The sequence below is a fragment of the Ammodytes marinus genome, assembly GCF_949987685.1.
Source record: "Ammodytes marinus genome assembly, chromosome: 7".
Lineage (NCBI taxonomy): Eukaryota > Metazoa > Chordata > Actinopteri > Uranoscopiformes > Ammodytidae > Ammodytes > Ammodytes marinus.
The window spans coordinates 24,625,540-24,649,478 of NC_137211.1; the positions used below are offsets into that span (position 1 = coordinate 24,625,540).

General features: G+C 39.7%; 1 protein-coding gene across 2 annotated transcripts in view; it reads left to right on the forward strand.

The window, feature by feature from the left end:
• Positions 1–23,939, forward strand: part of sema3bl (sema domain, immunoglobulin domain (Ig), short basic domain, secreted, (semaphorin) 3bl) — a 68,706-nt gene that overhangs the window by 12,163 nt on the left and 32,604 nt on the right. For both annotated transcript variants that reach the window (XM_080031198.1, XM_080031199.1), the window contains exons 2-3: positions 6,860–7,020; positions 15,448–15,510. In XM_080031198.1, coding sequence (XP_079887324.1) covers positions 6,860–7,020; positions 15,448–15,510 — 224 coding nt within the window. The remainder of the gene's footprint in view (positions 1–6,859; positions 7,021–15,447; positions 15,511–23,939) is intronic.

Consider the following 23,939-nt stretch of genomic DNA (forward strand, 5'->3'; position numbering starts at 1 on the left):
TGTGAATGTGTGTGCTTGTGTGTCAAAGCTCAAGAAAACAAAATGTCAAAGAGCAATATTTAGAGTCGGAGACGGACGGGGACGTTGTGTCTGCTGGGATTGGGAATGGGTGCGATTAAACCATGGGGACTTATTGATCCATGCTGGTGTGTGTGTGTGTGTGTGTGTGTGTGTGTGTGTTTCTGGTATGCATTTTGTAGCACAGGGGGTCTAATAGGCTTCATATGCCTCCCCCCCACTCTAACTGAGCCAACACTAACACTGATACCATTGTGTGTGTGCCTGTGCCAACATACATGCATTTTTGGGCAGCTTAACATGGCTTACCCTCTGACTCTGCTCAATTTGTACATTACAGATGTCAGCATGAGATTTTGAAGTCAGATTTCTTTCACTCTCTTGCCTTATTCTATAAAAAACCTCTTGAGCCAACTTTCACTCTTGTTTCCAGACCTGTCATTGGCTTATTTTAAACCTCTTTGCCCCTGTGTCACCAAGTGCAAAAAAATAAATCCTTCATGTAGCTAAAGCTGCCCTCAGTGTCATCACACTCCATCTTTCCTTTTATCTTTAGTCAAAGGTTTTGATTGTCTCGCTGGTCCTTGGGTGATGAAAAGTCTGCGCAAGATTTAAAGATCAAACTGAAATATGCAAATGGTCTTTCAAATGGCGGCAGTCACTTAGATTGCACAGTCCAAATGTCTGCCTCTCAGATCTGACTGACACCAGGGCGCGCCTCGTTCCTGACTAAGCAGAACATTGACAACGTAAACAAATCTCAGAGTAGATTACTGCACGCATATATCCTTGAAGTGGCTGAGATTGCGTGGCGCGTTGCCATGGCTGAGGTTTGACACGTACAGTGAAACCAGATGATCTTTCGCGTGTCGCTTTGGTTTGGCACGGTTTGCTGTTTGTTAATGCGGCGTCAGGAGGCCTCCAGGGAAACAAGACATGTTGGAGACAGATGTAGAAGAAGTTTTGCCTATGGATGCTGTGAAGGATTTTGCAGATGTACTGTATATGTACTGTATACGGTCGTAAGGTTAGACTCAGCAATTCTAGAGAATGCTTGTTGTCAAAATCACTATTTGTCTAAATCAGTGAATATCTCCTCACGATTTGCTGCCTGTCCGAACTGCATGTCCGCTGAAAACAAATCTGGTGTTAATACACTGCCTGGGCTCTGTAAACGGGCATGTTGCTAGCTACACCGGGACCCCTTTTTTTTACGTAACCTTTAATAACATATCAGTTTACAGAGCATAGGCTGTGTATTAACACTGGATTTATTTAAGCGTTCACACAGTATGGACTGTAGCTGATTGTGAGGAGATATTCACTGATTTTTTCTCCAGAATGGCTGACTCCAACTTCAAGACACCAGATGGATTAATTGAGAGAGAAGAGAAAGATCTAACAGCAAAAGTGAGAGAGATAGGAAGACAGATGGACAGGTACGAGGGGTGAAATTGAAGACATAGTTAGAAGTGACTTCAAGAGAGGAAAAATAACACTACAGAGGAAGTTAGAGATAAGAAGACAGAAGAGACAGAGCGTGATGGAGAGAACAGTGAGGTTAAACTGATGGAGGAGATGTGAAGATGGATAGACAGCGGGAGAGAGAGAGTCTGGTGAGAGCTGACAGAGTGGTGTGGTTTCCTCGGTGAGGCGATGAGCTGCTGGAGTGATAACAAGCTACAGATGGAAGCTGTTAGCTCACCTTTCCCCTCTGTTTGTGTGTCTGTCTCTGTATGTGTGTGTCTATGTCTGTGTGTGTGCGTCTGTGTGTGTGTGTATGAGTGTGTGGCTGAGAAATGTATGCACTTACATTTGTCTTGTTATTTGAGGGAGATTCGTATAGTGGTGCCATAGTCCCCAGAGAATGGATCCTCCAAACTTTGATGATCTCCTTTTACTCTAGTGCCGCCGTTTGACATTTGTGTTATCGAGTGAAATGTCAGGACAATTCTTTGATGCATTACCAAGACATTTGACACATTCATGCTCCCCTCAGAGTAAATGATAATATCTTTGATGATCACTTACACTTTAACTCAAAAGTTTAGGATTCTTACGATTCTTACCTGCAAAGCTCATGACATCCCATCAGCTTCAGCTGTACTTTGTGTGTATTGCTCATTAGCAAACTAAGATTCATGTGGGCATCATGCAGTTTAGTTGAAAGCACCTAAATCCAGCTTCACAGTCACATATGGAGTGATGAGGTCAAGATTAAGTTATATTGTACATCTTCATTTTACAACAAGGGAACAACCGGCAGCCGCCTAGGCTATTCTGTTTGTCCATTCTGTGCTACTGAAGAACAATGGCAGTGTAACATGGCGTCGCGCCACTCTCCTATGTAGACATACTCCTGACTATTACATTCCATTTCTACTAAGTCTCTTCTAAAAAATGCCAATAAATTGTACATCTTTAGGTATACAGGCATTAAACACAGGCAAAGACATTGAAGAATATGCCGTGCAACAAAGGTCCCTTGCCAGAATGGAACTTGGGACATCGTTGTTACATGGTACAAGTCTTTTTATTGGATGTATTGGACTGTGACAGGGCCAAGGCTGATCCGCGGCTGATCCCTCCTGAGTCGCAGATCGGTTCCTTTGCAGAAATATAATCCCCCCTAGATGACAGAGTGAACGCTGCATAACGCTTCATAGCAGCCCCAAGCACCATGTGCTTTATCCATCCACCTGGAGAAGTGGTTGAGGAATCTGAAACGTTTTACTGCCATCGACCATTAAAGTTTGCCAATTGCGGGCTGGATTTAATTTACCCAGTGCACCTGAAATCAATTATTAAAGGAACATTTTAATGCACCCTCATTTTCAATCTATTTCTAAATACTCATTTCTTACAAAAGGGTGATAACTATGCCCTGGTAACCTTATAGTATCCATCGTCTGGAATCTTTCCTGTCAAAACACAGAGGTGTTCCTTGAACATTAGGTCTTGCCCTTATATGTACAGTATCTGTTAAAGGTCTCAGCACACACCACCAGTCAGTCTTCACCACTCACTCCCTCCAGCTGCAGGTCAACCCAGGGCTCAGAGCTACGTGGAAAAAGTTGAACTTGTGGAGAAAGTCATCAGCTGACTTAGTTTCGAGCTCCCTGCCTGCATGCTTGGCTGATAAACTGTCATGAAAACCCACCGTAGATAGATACAGTATCTGGCCTCTACACGTCTACTGGCATCTATGCACAAGTTTTAATCTTAGGTTTGTGTAAGGTTATCTGAACTTTCGGTTTGTTTGTTATCGTAGTTGTTGGATAAGTAATCATGTGCCTACTTTATTATTTTGGAGATTTTTTTCAATAAAGGACGACCCTCTTGCATGCATTCTTATCTTTACCAGTATGTGTTCAGAGGTTCAGATCATCACTTTCTGTATGCATACTACATACAGGCTGGACTGTTGGGCATAAAGAAATGCCTTCTTTATGCTAAGCTCCTTGCTCTCTTCCATGATTTGGTACATGCTGTGGTACAGTTTTGTTCTCGCTTAATTCATTCCCTGCCCATGTATGTCTAAACTGTTCCCCAGACCACACTTTCAAGCAGTCCGGGGCACAGAATGGCGATCCAGTCCCCGGCAACATTCACTCTAACCAAATGATGTGGACAATCGTGCTGATCAACGGCCCCAAATCTATTGAAAGCACCCTTAATCATCTTCTCTGTCTCCTCATCATATTTTTGCTACTTACCTCGTCTCTCCCAATAGATCCATCTTACATCGCTAGGCTCTCTGTCTGTCTTGTGGCTTTCTCTGCCCGTGTCTCTTCCAGCTCATTATTTTCTGACTACCACCAGCCTCTAGAAACCACAATAAATCCCCCTCCTGCCCGCCTTCTTTCCCTCTCTCTCTCCAACTTTATCTTTCTTTCTCCATCTTCCTCTGACTCCCTCTCTCCTCCTACATTATATGTTCCTCGTCTCTTTTCTGCTGGTGTGTCTCCTCATTATTCTCTTGGCAGCAGCTTTAAAGTTTAACTTCCAGTCTTTTTTATGGAAGCATTCATCTTATCACCGTCTGGAGAGGAGTTAGCTCGTGACAGGCTTCCATGTCGGTTGGGGCTCGGGCGGAGGAGAAGTTTCAGCAGAATTAGCAGTTCATCCTGGTTTTGATTTGGCTGCTGCTGTTACAGAGAAGATAGTCAAGTCAAGTTATTTATATAGCCCCAGCTCACTATTGAAGTTAGCTCATGACACTTTTCATATAAAGTAGGTCTAGGCCTCCCATTTTGATGTTTGACGTGTTGAACTTTTAGAAGTATCATCCCGTAAGAGTCAGAGATTCTACTGCACTGGTAATGAGGATAATCTTGAGACTGATTGAAAGTCTGTGTGTGTGTGTGTGTGTGTGTGTGTGTGTGTGTGTGTGTGTGTGTGTGTGTGTTTGCAGTAACAAATAATGAGTTGTTCATAACCAAATTGTGGTTAATTGAAGGAAATCAAATATTTGTTGATAGGTTTTGGATTGACAGATGAGGAAAATGATTCTTCCATGCTGCCTTACTGTGGAGTATGCAGGTGTGAGTGTGTGTGGAAGGATACCGTATGAGCTTGAGAAACTGAGATTTCCAATACAAACAGATCCTCTGAGTGTGGCTGAAAGGGCCCAGTGATGGACAAGGTGTCACTGGAACCATAAGGCCCCTGTGCTTGACTCAGTCAATACCCTCGATGAGTGGTGAGTGACTGAGCTTACTTTCTGTGTGTGTGTGTGTGTGTGTGTGTGTGTGTGTGTGTGTGTGTGTGTGTGTGTATTGGACCAAGTGAAAGAGAGAGAGGAATAACAAGCGTGAGGGATGAGTGATGAGAGGTAGACGGAAAGCCGCTTAAACCGAAAGACTCCTCCAGCGAGAGGTTGGCATACCAGAGAAGTCTTCTCACCGAATGTCTCACCTCATCTGGATACCTAGAGAGAGAGAGAGAGAGACCGAGAGAGACAGAGAGAGAGAGGTGATACTGAAGAACGGTAAAAAAAAAATGGAAGGGTAGGAGAGCCATATATAATAGGTGTTTGTGTGAGTAAGTGGGATATTTTGAAGATGTGGGAGGCTGAGAGGATGAATAGAGCTTGTGTGTGTGTGTGTGTGTGTGTGTGTGTGTGTGTGTGTGTGTGTGTGTGTGTGTGTGTATGTGTGTGTGTGTGTGTGTGTGTGTGTGTGTGTCACACAGCACTACTAGCTGAACTTGAAGTCAACCCACTCCCATACCACTCCTGCAGAGTCTTTGTATCCAACGTTTGTCTTTGAAGCTGCTGCCAGATCAGCGAGTAGAGCCAGGTGTGTTTAGACTACTGTTCTCCCACTGGTAAATTAGTTCTTATGTGGGAGTGTGTATCATATGTGTGTGTGTGCTCTCAAAAAGTCAGCTTAAAACATTACTAAATTGAATAGTAGATCCTGATAAGGATTGCCTGTTTTTGAATAATTTTTTTGATCCATGAGCATATGAACGATTATGTTAACAGCAGTAACAAGCAGGTTTAGTGGAAGAAAATGCCATGTTGCATGCTGATTCCCACAGGAGACATTGGATATTTGTGTAACTGAAGAAACAAATATAAACTTAGAAAACAGAAATAAAAGAGAAATCCAATCATTGGAATATAGATCATTAAGGAACTTAAATATTTACATATCGAACCCCAAATAGTATGCAGCTCTAATTTCACTGGTTTGAATCATGAAATTGTAACTGTTGACTTCTCGACTACCAAAATCAAACCACTTTAACATAAATGATGCTGCTAACATCTCATGCTCATTGAGTCAGTATGCACAAAAGCAGGATTCTGGCTCTGGCACACCTACCTGCATTGCAGTCTTTATTCATTGTAGAATTACATAAACCTATGTTTGATGCCTTTAAAACATCTTGTTGATCCTCGCTGGTATAAATGCAGGATGACAGAGAGTACAAGGAGCGGAGTTGGAGGGATGCCACATTCTGTGAGTGCAGGGAAGCATGTAAAGTGTTTGATAAAGTTGTACAACACGTACATGTTCATCAGGCAGGTGCAGCTGCAACAAGAAAGGCTGATTAGCTCTCTGTTATTGGCATGGGATGCAGAAATGCTCTAGCAAAGGATCGTAGATTGCTGGAAGCTTTGATGATAAATAACCTCTTTGTGAACAGATACTTAGCAAAGCACGGTTATGATATGGCTCTATTAAAGGCACAGTGTGTACAGGGAATTGGCGTTTTTCAGAACAGACTTGGTAGAAATGGAATATAATATTTAAAGTATATTTTAATTAGTGTATAATCGCTTGAAAATAGAAGTTGTCATTTATTTATTACCTTTGAAATTTGTATAAAGTGGGTTTCTGCATAAATGCATCTGTTGGAAGAGGAAGAAAAAGTTCAAAAAATTCAATGAATAAATAACTAAATACATCCATTTTCATTTTCCTTTATTTAACCTCGAAAGATCATTTGAGGGGTGACCCTCTTTTACAATGACGTCGAGTTACATCTTTACCACATCACTTGATATTGTGTGAGGACTTGAGGCAGTGGTTGAGGATGCCATCTTTAGTTACTAGCTTCTTGTCCTTGAAGACCATCATAGCTTCTGTAATTTCTCCAAACAGTGCGTTGCAATCTAGATTTTTTACCAATAGATAACGCTAAAAACCACCTAACTACACGCTATACCTTCAATAATATTTTTGTTTCTCTGATCTGTTTTTTGCCCTCTTTACTATACAGATTAGTTTTTTCTTGTTATTCAATCTGCCTATCTCATTTCCTCCCTCTGTCTCTCCTATGTGCTTCTTTTAAATGCCATTCATCATATTTTTCTCTCTCCCCCCCACAGACCTGCTGTCTACCAACAGGTCATCCATCTTCAGCGGTCATCACGGCACACTCTCTCTCACCGCTGTCTTCCTGGACGAGTACAGAGACCGCCTCTTCCTGGGAGGGAAAGATGTGCTGTACTCTCTCCTGCTGGGCCCCACCAGGAGCGAGTCCAAAGAGGTGAGGCACTTTGAGTAGTTTCGTGTATTCTTGCTCTATATGTTGATGATGGATGTTTTGTGAAAGGTCAGTTACTGTTCAGATCTACATTCATCATTTTCATTTTCATTTGACTTGCAGTGACTCTGCAAGGAGATACAATATGATTAGAAGATGATGTATTTAGAAGAGATAAGCGTAGCATTTTGTGTTTTTTACAGAATTCCCCCATTTGCCAAACATCTGTTACATTGGAGGAAATAAGTATTTGATCCCTCACTGATGTTGTAAGTTTGCCCACTTACAATGAAATGAACGGTCTATAATTTTAATTCTAGGTTTATCTTAACAGTGATAGACAGAATATCAAAAAGAAAATCCAAAAAATCACATAAAAAAAAGATATAAATTATTTTGCATTTCATTGAGTGAAATAAGTATTTGATCCCCTATCAAAACATTGCTTAGTACTTGGTGGCGAAACCCTTGTTGGCAAGTACAGAGGTCAGACGTGTCTTGTAGTTGATGACCAGGTTTGCACACATCTCAGGAGGATATTTGGACCACTCCTCTTTGCAGATCCTCTCCTAATCTTTAAGGTTTTGAGGCTGTCGCTTGAGTTTCAGTTCCCTCCACAGATCTATTGGATTAAGGTCCGGAGACTGGCTAGGCCACTCCATGACCTTAATGTGCTTCTTCTTGAGCCACTACTTTGTTGCCTTTGCTGTATTTTTAGGGTAATTGACGTGCTGGAAGACCCATCCATGACCCATTTTTACAGAACTGGCTGAGAGAAAGAGGTTGTCACCTAGTATTTCATGGTACATGGCCCCATCCATATTTCCTTTGATGCAGTGAAGTCCACCTGTCCCCTTAGCAGAGAAAAACCCCCAAAGCGTAATGCTTCAACCTCCATGCTTGACTGTGGGGATGGTGTTCTTGGGGTCATAGTCAGAATTCCTCTTCCTCCAAGCATGGCGAGTCACTATGATACCAAATAACTTGATTTTGTTCTAATCTAACCACATCACCTTCTCCCAAGCATTCTCTGAGTCGTTCAGGTGCTCATTGGCAAACTTCAGACAGTTCTGTACATGTCCCTTCTTGAGCAGGGGGACCTTACGGGCACTACAGGATTTCAATCCATTACGACATAGTGTGTTACCAATGGTTTTCTTTGCCAGCTGCTTTGGGATTATAAACAGGCTCCTCCCGTGTAGATCTGGGCTGATCCCTCACCTTTCTCATGATCATTGATACCCCACAAAGTGAGATCTTGCATGGAGCCCCAGACCGAGGGAGATTTAGGGTCATTTTGTTTTTCTTTAATTTTCGAAAAATCGCACCAACAGTTGTCTCCTTCTCACCCAGCTTCTCGCCAATGGTCTTGTAATCTATCGCAGCCTTGTGTAGGTTTACAATCTTGTCCCTGATGTCCTTAGACAGCTCTTTGGTCTTGCCCATGATGGAGATGTTGGAGTTTGATGTATTGCCTCTGTGGACAGGTGTCTTTTATACAGGTAACAAGTTGAGACAGGTGTGTTTTATACAGGAAACTAGTTGAGATTAGGAATACTTTTACTAATCTGTGGGAGCCATAATTCTTTATGTTGGTAGGGGATCAAATACTTATTTCACTCAATGAAATGCAAAATAATTTATATATTTTTTTATGTGATTTTCTTTTTGATATTCTGTCTATCACTGTTAAAATAAACCAAGAATTAAAATTATAGACCGCTCATTTCATTGTAAATGGGCAAACTTACAAAATCGGTGAGGGATCAAATACTTATTTCCTCCACTGTACATCATCATACATCGTCATAAATCAGCCATGAACGTGGTGGCTCCAACTTGAACAGCCATTTTATTTCAAATTGCTGCTATTGCACCATCACAAATCACTATCATTAATCATAAATCATCCCCAAAACTAAAATGAGTTGAATTGCTCACACACCTGTTGTTTGGGGCAAATGTGTGGATTGTGACCAATCCATTCCAGACCATATGTATAGATGCTAACAGTACATTGTGAAACCTGTTTCAAATTTATGGATGAATGCATTCCTTTAAACATTTTTTAGATGTGTTCTTTTCAGAGTTGGTTGCTTGCTCGTGTTCTAACCTCAGCAATTTGATTTAATGTCTTGTTTCCTTTGCCAAAACATTTCTACTATCTTGTACTGCGCAGAAACACCTGTAAAAGTGCAGCTTTTGTCTTAAATCAAACCTCTTTTCCCCCTTTAAATCTTTACATTTGTGATTAGGGCTTGACAAAGACAGTGGCTACAGCCGCTTCACTTTGAGTCTTACAGTTTCTTGTGTATAGTTCTTACTTTAAAATTACTTTATTCAGTCAAACTGTACGTATTGCTGTGATTTGTGGAGTACGGGAGTTATTTCACCTTTGAGTTATATCTTTTAAGTTTGCAGATAGTATTTATGGGAAGGCTTCAAAAGAGAAATGAGCCGATTTAAATTAAAACAATATTTCACTTCATTTCAATGTGTATTTTAGGAGGAATAGTTCTGTGAAAATATGCTGCGTATATTTATTCATATCTTACTTTTCAGAAGGGCGCCCATGCAGTGTAATCTGTATTGCATTAAACTGGTTTCAGCACTGAGCAAAAATAAATCTCTCCAAACATAGAAAAAATCTCTGAGTGCTTCAGCACTGCTGAGAACAGCAGTGTGGGTGCTCATACAGCACATGGGTCAAAGAGGCAGCGATGGCACAAAGGGAACGGGTGAATGGGGAATTTCAGTACGCAGGGTTCCAGATATCGCCCACCTTATCCACCCTTTTCATTCCTCCTCATCCCTCACTGATCCAGCCTCCTCTGACTTGGCTGATGATCACACATGAAGCTTGCTGATACTCTTCTCTGCCACGAGGCATTTGAGGCTAAATGCAAAGAATGCTTCTATCAGAGCCAACCCTTGTAAAATGTATCTGCGTTGCCAGTTCAATAAAAACAAAGGTTTACAAGATGACACACATCTGCCAAATACCCCACAATGCAGTAGGCAGACAAAAGGTGAAAGAAAAATAAAGGAATTCCATCATTGTTTGCCTGCACACAAAAAATTATCAGTCAAGCCTGATATGGCAACCAGCAGCCGTGCTGGAAAAGCCGAAGAGCCTCAGCGTTGGTTGCTTGCTCGTGTTCTAACCTCAGCAAGAGCCAGAACTCCATTTGCTTAACATGAAGAATGAAAATCTAGCTTTTACATTCCAATATCTGCCAACCAACACAACAAAACTCTCCATGAAGTATTTAAATCATTCATTTTTACATTGTGAGTAGGGGCAGATTAAAAAGAAATTAAAAAAAAATTGCAAGATATAAGATGCTAATTATGAGTAGGGATGGGGCCGATCCGATCCAGTATCGGTATCGGGTCCGATATGGCCGAAATCTGCGTATCGGATATCGGACTGACAGCTCCGATATTAAAATCCGATTTTTTTTTTTTTTTTTTTTTTTTTTTTTTTACTATGTAAGAGCGAACATGCGCCGACGTTCGTTGGAAACTACTACTACTACTACAAATTCTACTATGTTAAATACAGCCAGAGAGAGGAAGACTGTTCAGACAAACAGACCACCACATATTCTAGTGGGGCAGAAGTGATCATTGAGAAGGATTTTTTTTGTGTGACTATAATTCTGCCTTTAAGATAAACCTATATGCATTTGTGTATATTTATTGCTCTTTTAAATTAGAATTGCTTAAGCCTTCCTAGCCTAATACATAAAATCACCACCAACAAAAAAATGTATAACAATTATGATATCGGATCGGTCAGTATCGGTATCGGCCGATATCCAAACCCTAGGTATCGGAATCGGATCGGAACTAAAAAAAGTGGATCGTCCCATCCCTAATTATGAGCTTTAAAGAAGATGATGTGAGTTCATTAGATTGTTGTATAAATATACTTTTCTGAGTTTAAAAAGTTTATAGACAAAAACATTTAACAATTTCTTTATATATTGGGCACTGTTTGTGTGTGTGTGTGTGTGTGTGTGTGTGTGCGCCTATTTTCTTTGGGTTGAATCTTATCCTTGACCTTAATATCATCTGTATTTCGCTATATGTCAAATGTAATCACCTAATTACCCTAACATCAAAACTGTGAAAGAGCTTTTGAGTCAAGTTAAGCAAAGTCTGACTCATTATTTAAGGTGATTGAAATATGTTCACTCATATCAGACATAAGATAAGGAAATCGTTGCCAAACAAAAACATATTTTTAAATCGCCCTTTCCACAATAGCACATGATAACCAGTGTAGTCAAATTGTAAATAGGAGTAAAGTATTTTTCTGAACACAGTGCTTTGCTTTAAAAGTCAGATGACTTCATATCAGTGCACTGAGTCCAGTTGGTTCTGAATCAAATCTGGGGAAATAGTACAACTCTCCTAATGATAATTGCCCAGAAAAAAAATACTGATTCAGTCAATATAAATGTGGAGTAGAAATGTGGTTTGCACCCTTCAACGGCTTTGTCATATATTTCAGCCTGTTCAGAAAAACTGGCTTATTTAGCTGTGTTTGTGGTTACACGGTGTATCTTGTGTTGCTTGATGATTTTGGGTATGGCGTCCGTCCCAGCTCACTTAGCTTTAGAATACAATATAAAACGTGAGGTGTTGATAAAAGCAGAGGTTGTGTTGAAATTCAAAACTACTCCTCAGTGACTACATTTTCTTTCTCTTAAGTTAGTTTAAGGATTTAAAAGTCAAAGGTTCTTACAATGTTTCGTTCCAATATTTAAATCAGGCAATTCTAGCCTTGCTGGATCCTGATTCAGTCAAAAATAAACTCATCACTTCCCCATGAGTACATCTCTCTGCCTCTGCCAAATTTCGCTTTGGCTCGGCAACACTGGGCTGACAGAAAGACAGATGGTTTTGTGCTTAAATTACAACTGAGTTGACCAAAATGGAAAAACATCTGCTTACATCAGCAGGCAGCAGCCTGACGTTTTGCTACACACGGAAGCTTGCGTACCAGCAATTATATTATTGCTATTAAGTAACTAGTTGGGTCCACATAAACAAGATAAACCCACATCTAAATTGAACATGGAATTATATTTTTATTTTGACATTAATTGTGTCAGGCCACGGGATGTTCATATTAAAATGATAACAAAATGAATGCATGTATTTGATGTATTAGGAGTCTTAATTGTAAAAAAATAAAAAATAAAAAAAATACCAACTGGTATGATCTGAAATAAAAAGTGTTAAATATACTGGAGGGTTTTGATGTATTGCAGGCTATTTAGCAGCTCAAATATGAGCAAAGACATAACAAGATGAATTCCATGTTTTATATGATTTTACATGATGCTGACTTCTACAGTATTCACTACAGTTTATATTTTAAAAGGTCCTGTTTGGGCACAGGGATAGTTAAAAGTTATTTCCAATTTCAGCTTGAAAGGCATCCTGTGTTCAGGAACATCCTGCTTGGCTCGCTTGTTTCCGGCTTTGGATATATTTCTCTGTTCAAACAAACACCATTCCAAATGCAAAGACATAAAACATGTGCATTATGTTTTAGGGCGGATTTGAAGTTAATGAGTACTTTGAAGAGGCAGAGTCACATTGATGTAAATGTGAAGAAAAAAAATGAAACAGGAAAGTACTATAGATGACTGGTGGAAGTCGGCCATATTTGCTAAAGCACGCAGAGCTGGACTGTTGGACGATGGATTGAATATTTCTGACTCAGACCATTACCAGCCAGGTTTTAGGCATGGCCGGATTTCACAGTATGTCAGTATCAGTCAAGCATGCTATTAGGCTGCCTTAGGTCAGACTGTGTGCATGAGCCAGGCCTTTTTGACAGGCACAGAAAACTGCTCCAACCGTTCCAAGCCAAGTTTTAGACCAGCCCTAATTTATTATTTCACTCATTTCAGTCAGGCATGAAAAAATATTAGAGTTTTTAATGGATTTCCTCTATTGCGAGCCAAGGTTCGGAGAAAAGCAGGCTGGAGGTTAAACAAACAATCAGATGGTGGTTGGTTGATGGTATCTATAAATAACAAGTATACAATAGTGTCCATCTTATGCTTGATGGTGTGGTTCTCAAAATCCACCTACCAGTATGTCTGAAAGCAAAAACAACGATTCACCGTTCCTTAGGGCATGCCAGTGAACCAGTCCAGACTACAGGAAGTTACTGGCAAGAAATAAATGACTGGTCTGGTAAATAGCCCCAATTGTTATTTTTACAACTCTGGGTTTAAATAAAATAAAGGACATAAGTCTACAATAAGTAAACCAGCTGATAAATCAACGTTTAACATTCAGATGTGAGATGTCAATCTCGTAAGTGCATTTCCCCAAATGTTGAACTTTTCCTTTATGAATTGTACTCGAGATATTTCCTCTCGTCAAGTAGGGATATAAGTTGGTAACACAGGGTTCGTTTCAAATAATATATTTTCTTATATTGTGGTGAAAAAAAAAGTTAAACATAAAGAAAATTAAAGGAAGTCCCAAAAAATTGATGAGCAGGAACATTGGGTTGGGTGAATAATGCAATTAGGATTTAAATATATTACTTTTATCCTGTCTGAAGCAACATATGAGGCAATTAATAGTATACAGTATAAGTAAGAGAATACATAAAAAGGTGACATTAACAAATTCGGTAGAAACCTCAAACCATATTTATATCTGACATATTAGAGTGGTTACAGTATTTCCAGGTTCTGCAACATCACATCTTTTATCAATATATGATGTGTCACTTGAGAACATTAATCTGTGTGAGCCAGGTTTCAGTCATCCTGATTTACAGTCCAGTCCAGGGTGCTGGCTGTGAGAAATTGTGTTTTATGTCGGAGAAGATGAAATCCGTCTCAGACTGCTGGTGTAAAATTTGGAGGTTTGATGGTCAGAAAAGGAGAACATTGTTAGGATTTGAGCATTCAACTTGTCTTTTCAACTCAATTTACATAATGTCTCTTTTCCTGTTCCTGCCAGTTTATCACATCCTATTCATACACACACACACATGCTCTCCATACACAGTGAACATACTAATGCGAGTCAGGCCTACGTTCTTCTCTATCTGGTTTCTATTTTCCCTGTTAGCCAAAATAACTACTGGACCTGACAAAGACTTATTGTCTCAGAGAAACCGTTTGGTAGTCTGCACGTAACTACAGTATCACACACGTCATTGTCTCCATATTGAGACAGAGTTGGTCCTTCTTATTCAGAGGCAGTTGGACTCCATTCTGCATTTACTGAAAGCAGAGGGAAAACTAGTGGCATTGTTTTACTGGCCAAACTTTTGTTCACGCTTTTCTGAGATTCACCTCTCCTCCTGATTGAATTTGAAGAATGAGAGGATAACTTTCGGGACTTTCCCAGTGAGGCAATCTTGGATCTATTGTATACTAAGAAAGTTGTTTTATTTATTTATATTTTTCTTATTTCTAGGCTCCAGATGGTCTAATTTTATTAATTTTTCTAGTCACAAAACCGAAGTTTGACACAAAATGAGATCTCTGGATTCAATTGATCACACATTGACTAAAATATAATTTATTCTTGAGGCTATCATTATTCAAATTCTTAAACTTTTTATTTTTATTTGGAAAAATATATCTTAATTACATAGTGGTCTAAACAAGTATACATGTAATGGAAGTAAAGGGTTAAAACTCTAATAAATCCTAATAAATCCATTATCTATACTAACAATGCAGCTAGTTTTGGTTTAATTTGCAGAGGTTTTGATACACATCTGTCTCTGAGCAACATCGATCTCCTACTACTCTGGATCACACACATAACATATTTAGTAGGAACGATTTATCAAGTAGTTCCAGTAAAAATTGGTCACAGTGAAGTCAATGGGTTATCTAGAGTAGCCAGGACATTATTTGTGAAAGGCTCCTGTTGATTCCTTTCACCTCTATTCGAGTGGAGGCAGAAATCTCAAGAGGCGGATTATCTCAAATCCTGAACATACGCAATCCAAATTACTTGGCTAGATACCTCAAACGATAAGTTAGAAAATATGTCTTTCTGTAGTTCTGGTCAACCAAACCCTTCATATAACTGGAATGATAAATGTGTCCATCGTGTCTCAATCAAGGTTTTCTGCTTTACAAGCCAAAAGTGAACTCCCAAAGTCTCTGGCTCTTCATTACAAAACCTTTCATCACAATTTGAGGATCTGCTCTGCTCAATTTGGCCCTAATTACTGCAAAGTTAAATCTGGAGGGAAAATCCTTGAATTTTAAGGACACATAATTTTTGATTGCATTATAAAGGGGCAACTGAAGCCTCGGTGGGTTCAACTACATTGGTTGCATAACTGTAACGTTATGAAGTCATTAATCATCACTCTCTTTTTTATTGGCTGTTCCTCAATCTTTCTCTTTTTCTCTTCCTTCGTAGATCTACTGGCCCCCGTTACCTGGCAACAGAGAGGACTGCATTCAAACAGGGAAAGAGCCACAGGTAAGCTATAAGAAGTTAATTCTTGCTTGTTTTAACACATTTCCATTGAACTTGGACTCACAGTTGGGGTCGACCTATGTCATGGACAATTCAATCAGGTCAATCATTTGAACTTCTCACAGACCCATCCTACCCTGATTTCACAATATCTGGAAACAATCCCTTTCTTCACGTTGACTCTGTTTGAACTTTTGCTGCTTTTAAAATTAGCTGCACTTTCAGGGTTTACACACCCAGAGATACTTCTGTTTTATTTCAAGCATATATACATTAAAGACCAGTTTTTAGACAGATTTAGCAGGATTTTTGAGCTGCTTTACTGATATAACCTTTCAGACCTGTCATGATATTGCTCCTAAGCCATGACAAAAGACAGAGATGCATGGTTTAAAGAAACAACACTTACATAGAGACAAAATGAGGTGTGTGAGTGGGAGTATCAGAATGTCTGCCGATGGGTGTATGTGGTGATCTGTATGAAGTTTTTGAAGATGTGAAACCAAACTAATAACTGCCAACAATCAAATGCCCTGCGCCGGAGCGATAGATTTAGAGAGAGACTAAGGGCTTCGACTGTCCCAGATTCGCCCGTCCTACGAAGACTCCTGCAGAGACACAAACAACAGCAAACAAGGGGAAGCACATAGATCAGGCCCTACAAATGCAGGAGGCCATCACAACCTGTTTCTCGATTACCTGTTTCTGACCTGTACCTTGTGACCAGCTGTGTAGCCAATTTCCTTTCAGTTCTTGATTTTTTTAATCTGTTTGCTAGCCTTTTTATTTTACCAATCGAGCCTCTGTGTCTGCATTTGGACACCCATTCCTGTTTCCAGTAACTTGAACTCGGACAGTACAGCGTGGTTACAAATGAACCCAGCGGCCCCTGCTTCTTCCATAATTGAGATGACTGGGCTGACCTATGCAGCTCTGTTCCAAAGTGGCTCCAGTAAAGAACAGAGAAGCAGCTCTCAGCATGGCACCTCTGTCTTCCAGACCCTGGCCTGTCTAGTTGCAGTATGGGGCTTTCAGAGATTTTGGCAAGTCCGCTGTTAAATCCTTTAGCCACGTCAGTTTCTACTCTCCTCCGCACTCTGTGGTTCTCCTGCATCGTCCAGGTCCTGTTTTAAATTAGAGGAAGACATTCTAGGATAGAAAAGATTTATGCACTCAGGCAAGTATCTGGCCCCTTTTTTAACAGCAGTCCCAAAATGACACATACTGTGATGGGAAGTGCAGATTGTGCCTCTAGCAGTTTAACAAACCTAAGTATGCAGTGTAAATGGCACACTTTATGAAGTACCATGTTGTGTTGTGCTGCCACTTAATTTTCCTACCCTACAGCATCTGTTAGTCTAGTCTCTACTCCCCCACGTCCCTGAAAGGGTACAGTGAAACATAGACTTAATGACTAATGAAGTCTAACAGCATTCTTTATTAATCACCTTTAACGTTGCCATGCTTAATCTCAATATAAAATGTGGGCAAAGCGAGAGAGTTTTGTAGTTGTAACTTAAGACTTTTTTTGGTTTTTCTGAAGGAGGAAAGGGAGGCAAGGCTGAATCTCCTTAATGAGGACACAAGAGAGGGAGGACAGAGGACATGAGATTAAGGAAAATAGAAGCAGATAGGGAGGAGAGTGTAAAGCATTACGACCAGCAGAAGAGTAGAACAGAAGAGAAAAACATATTCATCTAATTATGACCCTGTTTACAAAGAGAGAAAACAATAGTGGGAGATCATCTACCTCAAGTGATCAACAAAGTTTCAGCTTCAAAACAGGCATACTGTAAAGATTAGAACCAGTGGCCAGGAATGTGTCTGCACCTTCAGTTGTTTACCTCGCCACAAGCCGACTCAGCTTTCTTTGCGTTTGCCCGGAGGAGGTTGGAGAGGCAACTTCAAAGCAGACGAAGAAGAAACGAGAGGGCTGAAAGAGTAAGAGAAGAAGATGAAGATCAGAGTAGTTATGAAAGAGTCATAAACAGGAAAGAAATACAGTCCGTATGTTGGTCTGTTGACTGTGGTCAAGACCTAAACATCTCATCAACTACTGGTTGGATTGCGATGAGATTCATGGGTCCCCAGGGGTATGAAACATATTGACCTTTGTGATCTACTGATTTGTCCTCTGGGACCACCAAGGCGTTGACTTTTGTGGCTTTGAGTAAAATGACAACAACTAGGATTGTCATTGATACAGACACACATGTTTCCCTCAAAATGACTGAATTTTTCCACTAGCATCGTTATTACTTTTATTTCAAGTGTCCATTATACTATGTGTTTATTGCAAAATACAAACATTAGGATGTTCCATTCAATGTCTGCTGTACTGTGTCCCAAGTGCCAATCAGCAAATCTCTGCAAGCCATCACCAAGACGATAAACAGTTAACATTAGAACAGTTAACATTAGGTCTGTGGAACATCAGCATGCTAGCATTGTCCTTGTGAGTGTGTAAGCTTTTAGCTCAATGTCTAACCATGAGCAAGTTCACAGAGCCGCAGATAAAATGAATGGACAGAAAATAAGAAAAGGAAAAGAATCATGCTGAGAAATTAGTCTAAAAGAAAAGAAGGAATAAATAGTGGATGGAAGGAAGATATTTTGAATTGAAGTCTCTTTCCTTTGATGTACTAATTGTACATGGTCCCATTAGTAAAATAAGCTCTCGGGCGCTTTAGTGGTGCCAAGAATATAAAAACTGGCACTAATTACTGGTTTACACACACACACACACACACACACACACACACACACACACACACACACACACACACACACACACACACACACACACACACACACACACACACACAAAAACAAACACACACAGTAAGTAAACATACTGTTGTAAGAGTTGCCCAAGTAATTTACTTTTTGTGGCTTTTTGTGCTCATGGCAAGACGTCTGACCTCCATCTGGAATGTGTTATAGTGTTAGTGTGTCTTTGTGTCTGTGTGTGTGTGTGTGTGTCTGTATTCTCTGTGTTTGAAGTGGCAGGTGTGTCTTGGGTATATTATATCAGTTCTATTAGGTGTTTCCTCTGCGGGTAGCTAGGTATGTGTGTGTGTGTGTGTGTGTGTATGTGTGTGTGCTACTGTCTTATCCATAGTGGAGAACTAAGGGTCCAAGGGCTGAGGGTGTCATATTGTATACGGAATGTGAGGCAAACATTATATATATATATATATATACTGTATATATATATATATATATATATATATATATATATATATATATATATATATATATATATATATATATATATATATATATATATATATATATATATATATATATATATATATATATGGGCGATATAAATAATAAAACAGATTTGAATTGGAGAGGAGTAACAATGCATTATTGCATTATTAGACAGGTTGTGTGAGTGACTTCACCTTCCTCGTGCCAAAGGAGTCACAAAGAGTGTGTGTGAAATTATGCGAATAACAGATAGCAATGTTTTTCTGTTATGGTTAACTACACAGACTTCTTTCTGCATTCCTTCACGTTTATCTGAGTTTGAGTTTTTTTGCTGTCAAATTAGATGGATTACTGCCGTATACTGTGGCATTTACAAAGCAAAAGAAAGACACACAAACATACGTACCATCTAATATGTCAGCTGTCTGAGTCCAGTAAACATAACTGAATTTGACAAAAAGTTCTAGAAGTTGAAAGGTGAAAGGTCTTCACATTGTTTTTTGGACTTGTGTGTGTGAGCGTTTGTATGTGAGAGAGAATGTGTGCTTGGCGATAGAGAGAAAGACGTATGAGACAGAGAGACCAAAACAAAGTTCAATGAGTTCTGAGTAAGTTAAATGAAAGGCAATGCAAGTAAAAGCTTTCAGTAGCAATTCATCAAGGCTTAGTCTTTAGATCTATTGGCAAAACAAAACAAAAAAAATGCAATAGTCCTCTGCCGTATTACTGTATGAACATATTTTGTCATCAAAAGTTTATAAAGCGGGGGGGTGTCCTTTATATCTCTTCAGTGGATGGCTCAGACTCTACAGCCTCCTACTGACAAGTGTGTCTATCACCTCAAACATGTCTTTATTGATTGTGTTTGCTCCCAGAGTCACAACCTCGTGACCTTCACCATCATTAATTAAAGCACAGACAAATAAATAACAGGCTGTAGGGGAGGCAGTGTGGCTTCAGCTAAAACATGCAGTGTCTTGCTCTGGCTGTTAACACATTCTTCTGCCTCATCTATCAGCATGTCTTGCCTAAAGTCAGATTGATTATCTACACATTACAATGCTGTGCATGTTGCTGCAGGGTAGCAATGGCTGGGTCTACCTTCCAATACCCAGAGGCGTGATGGAGAGATTGTTGCTGACCCCTCACACAAACTCTGAGACACTCAAATAGGCTGATGTCCACCAGGACCAAAACCTCACGCCACATAAAGAGTTTGTTCCCTGTGTGGATTGGACAGGCCATGGCCACTTATCCTATCCCATAGACGCTACAATTTACATTAACGTACCGTCCCCACGTCAGTCTCAATGTGTTACATTAATGCACTTCTTTCTGATTGCATTATGTCTATACATCGCACATTTCTTTATACTTCATACTGTAAACATTGCACATTCTTTTGTCAGTATTTTGCACACATATGTTTTACAATATTTATTCATTGTAAACTTTTCTATTGATATTTGTATGCCTCCACACCAGCAATAACCGGAGGCATTATGTTTTAGGGTTGTCCATCCGTCTGTCCGTCTGGGCCATTCTTGTGAGTACAATATCTCATGAACGCTTAGAGGGATTTTCTTCAAAGTTTGCACACATGTAGGTAACATTGGAGAATTCTGTACACCTCTGCTCCAAACTCCAGAAATTGATTTAGGCGCTCAGTTCTGCTCTTTGTTATTGCATGACAAGCTTAATAGTGTCAGTAATCTGGCCCTCCTGATGGTTTGGCTTTATCCGTAGAACTGTGATCAGTTCCAGTTTGTTTGAATGTAGTCTTTGGCATTTCATGTCTGAGTGTATGGAAGTAAGATGTTGCCCCTTCTTGAAAGTGGACGGGCTTTTGCTGAACATTGCTGTACTGCATTGTATAATGATTGTCAGAGTTTGTTCCCTCAGTCCAACCTATTCATTTAACTATAAATGTTGATTTATTTAAACCAGGAATGTAATGTTTTCCTGAACAAAAGAGTCTTAATTGATTGAACCTATCCATAACTCAACTCTGAAGGGAAGAAAAGAAAATTATAATGGAGTTGTTTTTTTAAATTAAGCATGGGAAATCATATTGTTTTGTAATGTTGCTATTTAGACTTGAACATTATTAGGCATACCACTGGTGAAGACAATGTGTTCTAGGTGTGACGTTAAGCTTAATTCATGGAAGAAGGGCAGGAATAAAGTGTCCAGATTGACTTTAGGTAAGACAACTGCAACTACAACTACTGGATTTTAATCCTGCATCTTTCCAACATCAGTAAACAACTACAGCTTAAGGACTTCAACTTTCTACTCAAGAACTGTACCTACATATGATTCCTTGAATTATTTAGTCTTTCACAGGACTGAAGCGAAATGCTCCAAGTGCAATTTCATTCTCCATTTGATTTAAGCATTAGTAAATCATGTTTATGTTTCAGGCTAATAAAATTGAAAATCTCTTAAATTTGAAGTAAGCTTTACTGTTTACACTATGGTATACAACAGAGCTAACACTAATACATGTGGACTCCAGATTTGAGACGATACAGCAGCCCGTCTTTATGGCTCTTCAATGTTGTGTCTAATATTAATGAGAAAAAGATGCTGCAGATGCTGGAGACACAGAGAGCCTCTGTGGTCTGTCTCTGCCCGTCTCCGGCTCTTTCATTGGTAAATGTTGGTGGCAGCTCTTACGCATGAGGGGAAGTCAAGTAGGTGACGGCGGTTTTCTATCCTAAAATCTATATTTGATTAGTTCCATGGACGGAATAGTTGGTTGGGAGCATTGGAAAATGTTCTCTAAAGCACTTTGGCCAGAGGTTTTTGCCATGACTGCTGCACATGAATGTTTTTCGTGCTGTCTGGAAATCAACCTAAAGTACTCTACTTAGAAAAACTGGTTTCTTTGAGGATCAAACAGCAGCTGAGACCAAAAGACTGGGAGAGGCCGGTCCATCCAACTGCCGGACTTTGAACTGCTTTTTATGATGTTTGTGTGTGTCTATGTTAGTGTTTTCACTATGGAAGTACTGTTCACTGATGTCTTGTGTGTGTGTGTGTGTGTGTGTGTGTGTGTGTGTGTGTGTGTGTGTGTGTGTGTGTGTGTGTGTGTGTGTGTGTGTGTGTGTGTGTGTGTGTGTTGGTCCTTATTTCCTGTTAGTATTACAGAATCTGACTTCTATCCACTGAAAATTGGCTGTTTATGCTGGAAACAGCTCTCCATGTCCAAGCTTGCCTTTTCCTGCCCGGGTCAGTCATCATTGAACATGTTTGGCTGCTGGAGTTCTCTTTGCTGTTGGCTTCATGTTAGCTCTACCACTGTGCTCAATGGAAATGACTAATTAACTGGCCACGACCAATATAGCTAATTCCCTTTTTGCAGAATTTTCCCCAGGTACAGCAGCCCAGTCAGTCCAAAGTTTTGGCCTGACTGTTTAGTATTGAATGCTATGTTTTCCCTGAACAAAGCTTCATTGAGCACTTAGCTAACGCTAGCGAACACATCAACTCTGGGCATATTTTGTTGAAAAAAACATCCATTGATATTTGGCAGAATGTAAGCGAACAAGATAATACCTGCTTTCAAGAACTCAGTTAATTGTTTGACATTTCACATCGATAACAATGCCATCATTTTGACATACTTCTCTAGAGCCCCTTAAATATCAGCAATGATTCTCACAATGTGCCGAAGATGTTGAAAGTTCAGGACCCTAGCCCGCCCAGGAAAAACTTTGAGAAGAAATACGATTAAAAAACTTTTTTCGAGTACTTGAGCAAATTTTTTGACTACATTGCATTGTAAAGAAATCATACCATGACTAAAAGGACTTGTGGTACTGTCACTGCTCATATTTCTCAAAATAAAGAGCACAATTTGCCATAATCCCTGTTTCTCTATGTAATGCAAAAGACATTCGTCTCCTCCCGCTTACTAGAGTCACCTACTATACTTCTTCCAGCCAAGTGTTTTTCTTTCAATTTACCCCAAAAAGTTTTGGAAGACTCCATTGGATTCTATATGTTTCCCCAGCCAGTAGTAGTAGTTGACCTTTCCATTTGCTTTGTTTGGAAGCACAGTGCTCTCCTGTTGTATGCTTCATAAGTCTGGGGGAAGCTGCCAGAGGCATTGGCAAAGTTCTTGTGTTTTTATGTTAATTATGTTAAGTCTACATATTCTAAGAGAAAATGTAATAATAAGTTGATACTTAAAATGCCATACATGCCTTTTTTTAACCCCCAAGATACAAAACTGTGGTTTTGGTGGGCAGTTTCAAAAGGCTGAGCTGTGTGAATGGGCAGCTTGGTGCTGCTGCGAAATCGTATTTGTGGTTAGCCAACGTACCCCTGATAATCAGAGGTTAATGCATGAACATTGCAAGCTTTTGTTTCTACCAAATAGCCCTGACCCTGGCTATTTATGCAGTGATTACATTTCACCATTTTAAAATCCTGGCTAGATGTTAGATGGATAGTCTGTGAAACCTGATTTAGTAATCAAACCACTTCATTCTCTTTCTTACACCACTCCCTTTCTTGCCACTTAATCTCAGTAAGACCACACAGATATGTAAAACCCCAAATCCCACAGTGGGAGAGCAGGGATATATTTCCTCCTTTCAACATTTCATTCCACTCTTTGCTCCCCTTAGCCTCAAAAAACAACTCCCTGAGTAGTAGAAAATAAACATAGGAGAAACAGATTTCTATTCATTCTGAGTCCATTTGGTAAGCTCTCTGAAATCTTGTAAATCTTCCTCAATGAAAAAGAGACAAAGTCCAGCTTTTAAGTGTCCAGCCTCAAGGAGATGAGTCCAGCTGGCTGGAGATACAATTTACACTGGTTTGCTGTGAGTAAAGCCAACCATTACTTATTTGGGACAAATATATTTGACGGAATCAACATGTCAAAATGATGGTTCATGATATCCCCTCCATCTCAACAGAAATATACTAGATAGATGGATAGTTTAGTTTAGTTTTATTTATTTGCACAGTTAAAAAAGAAACATACACAAAGAATGGCAAAGAATACAAATAACATACAGTGCAGGGAGATGATGGATGGATGAAAACCCTATGGTCCTTTGTCGTATTAACTGAATAAGTAGCAGCAAGTTTATATTTCTTGAAATAATTCTTAATACAAAGGTGTTTCTGTTAAGTTTATCACAGTTTTTGTGTTATTTGGGTAGTGAGTGAGCCATTGGGGAATGGCGATGTGATGATGT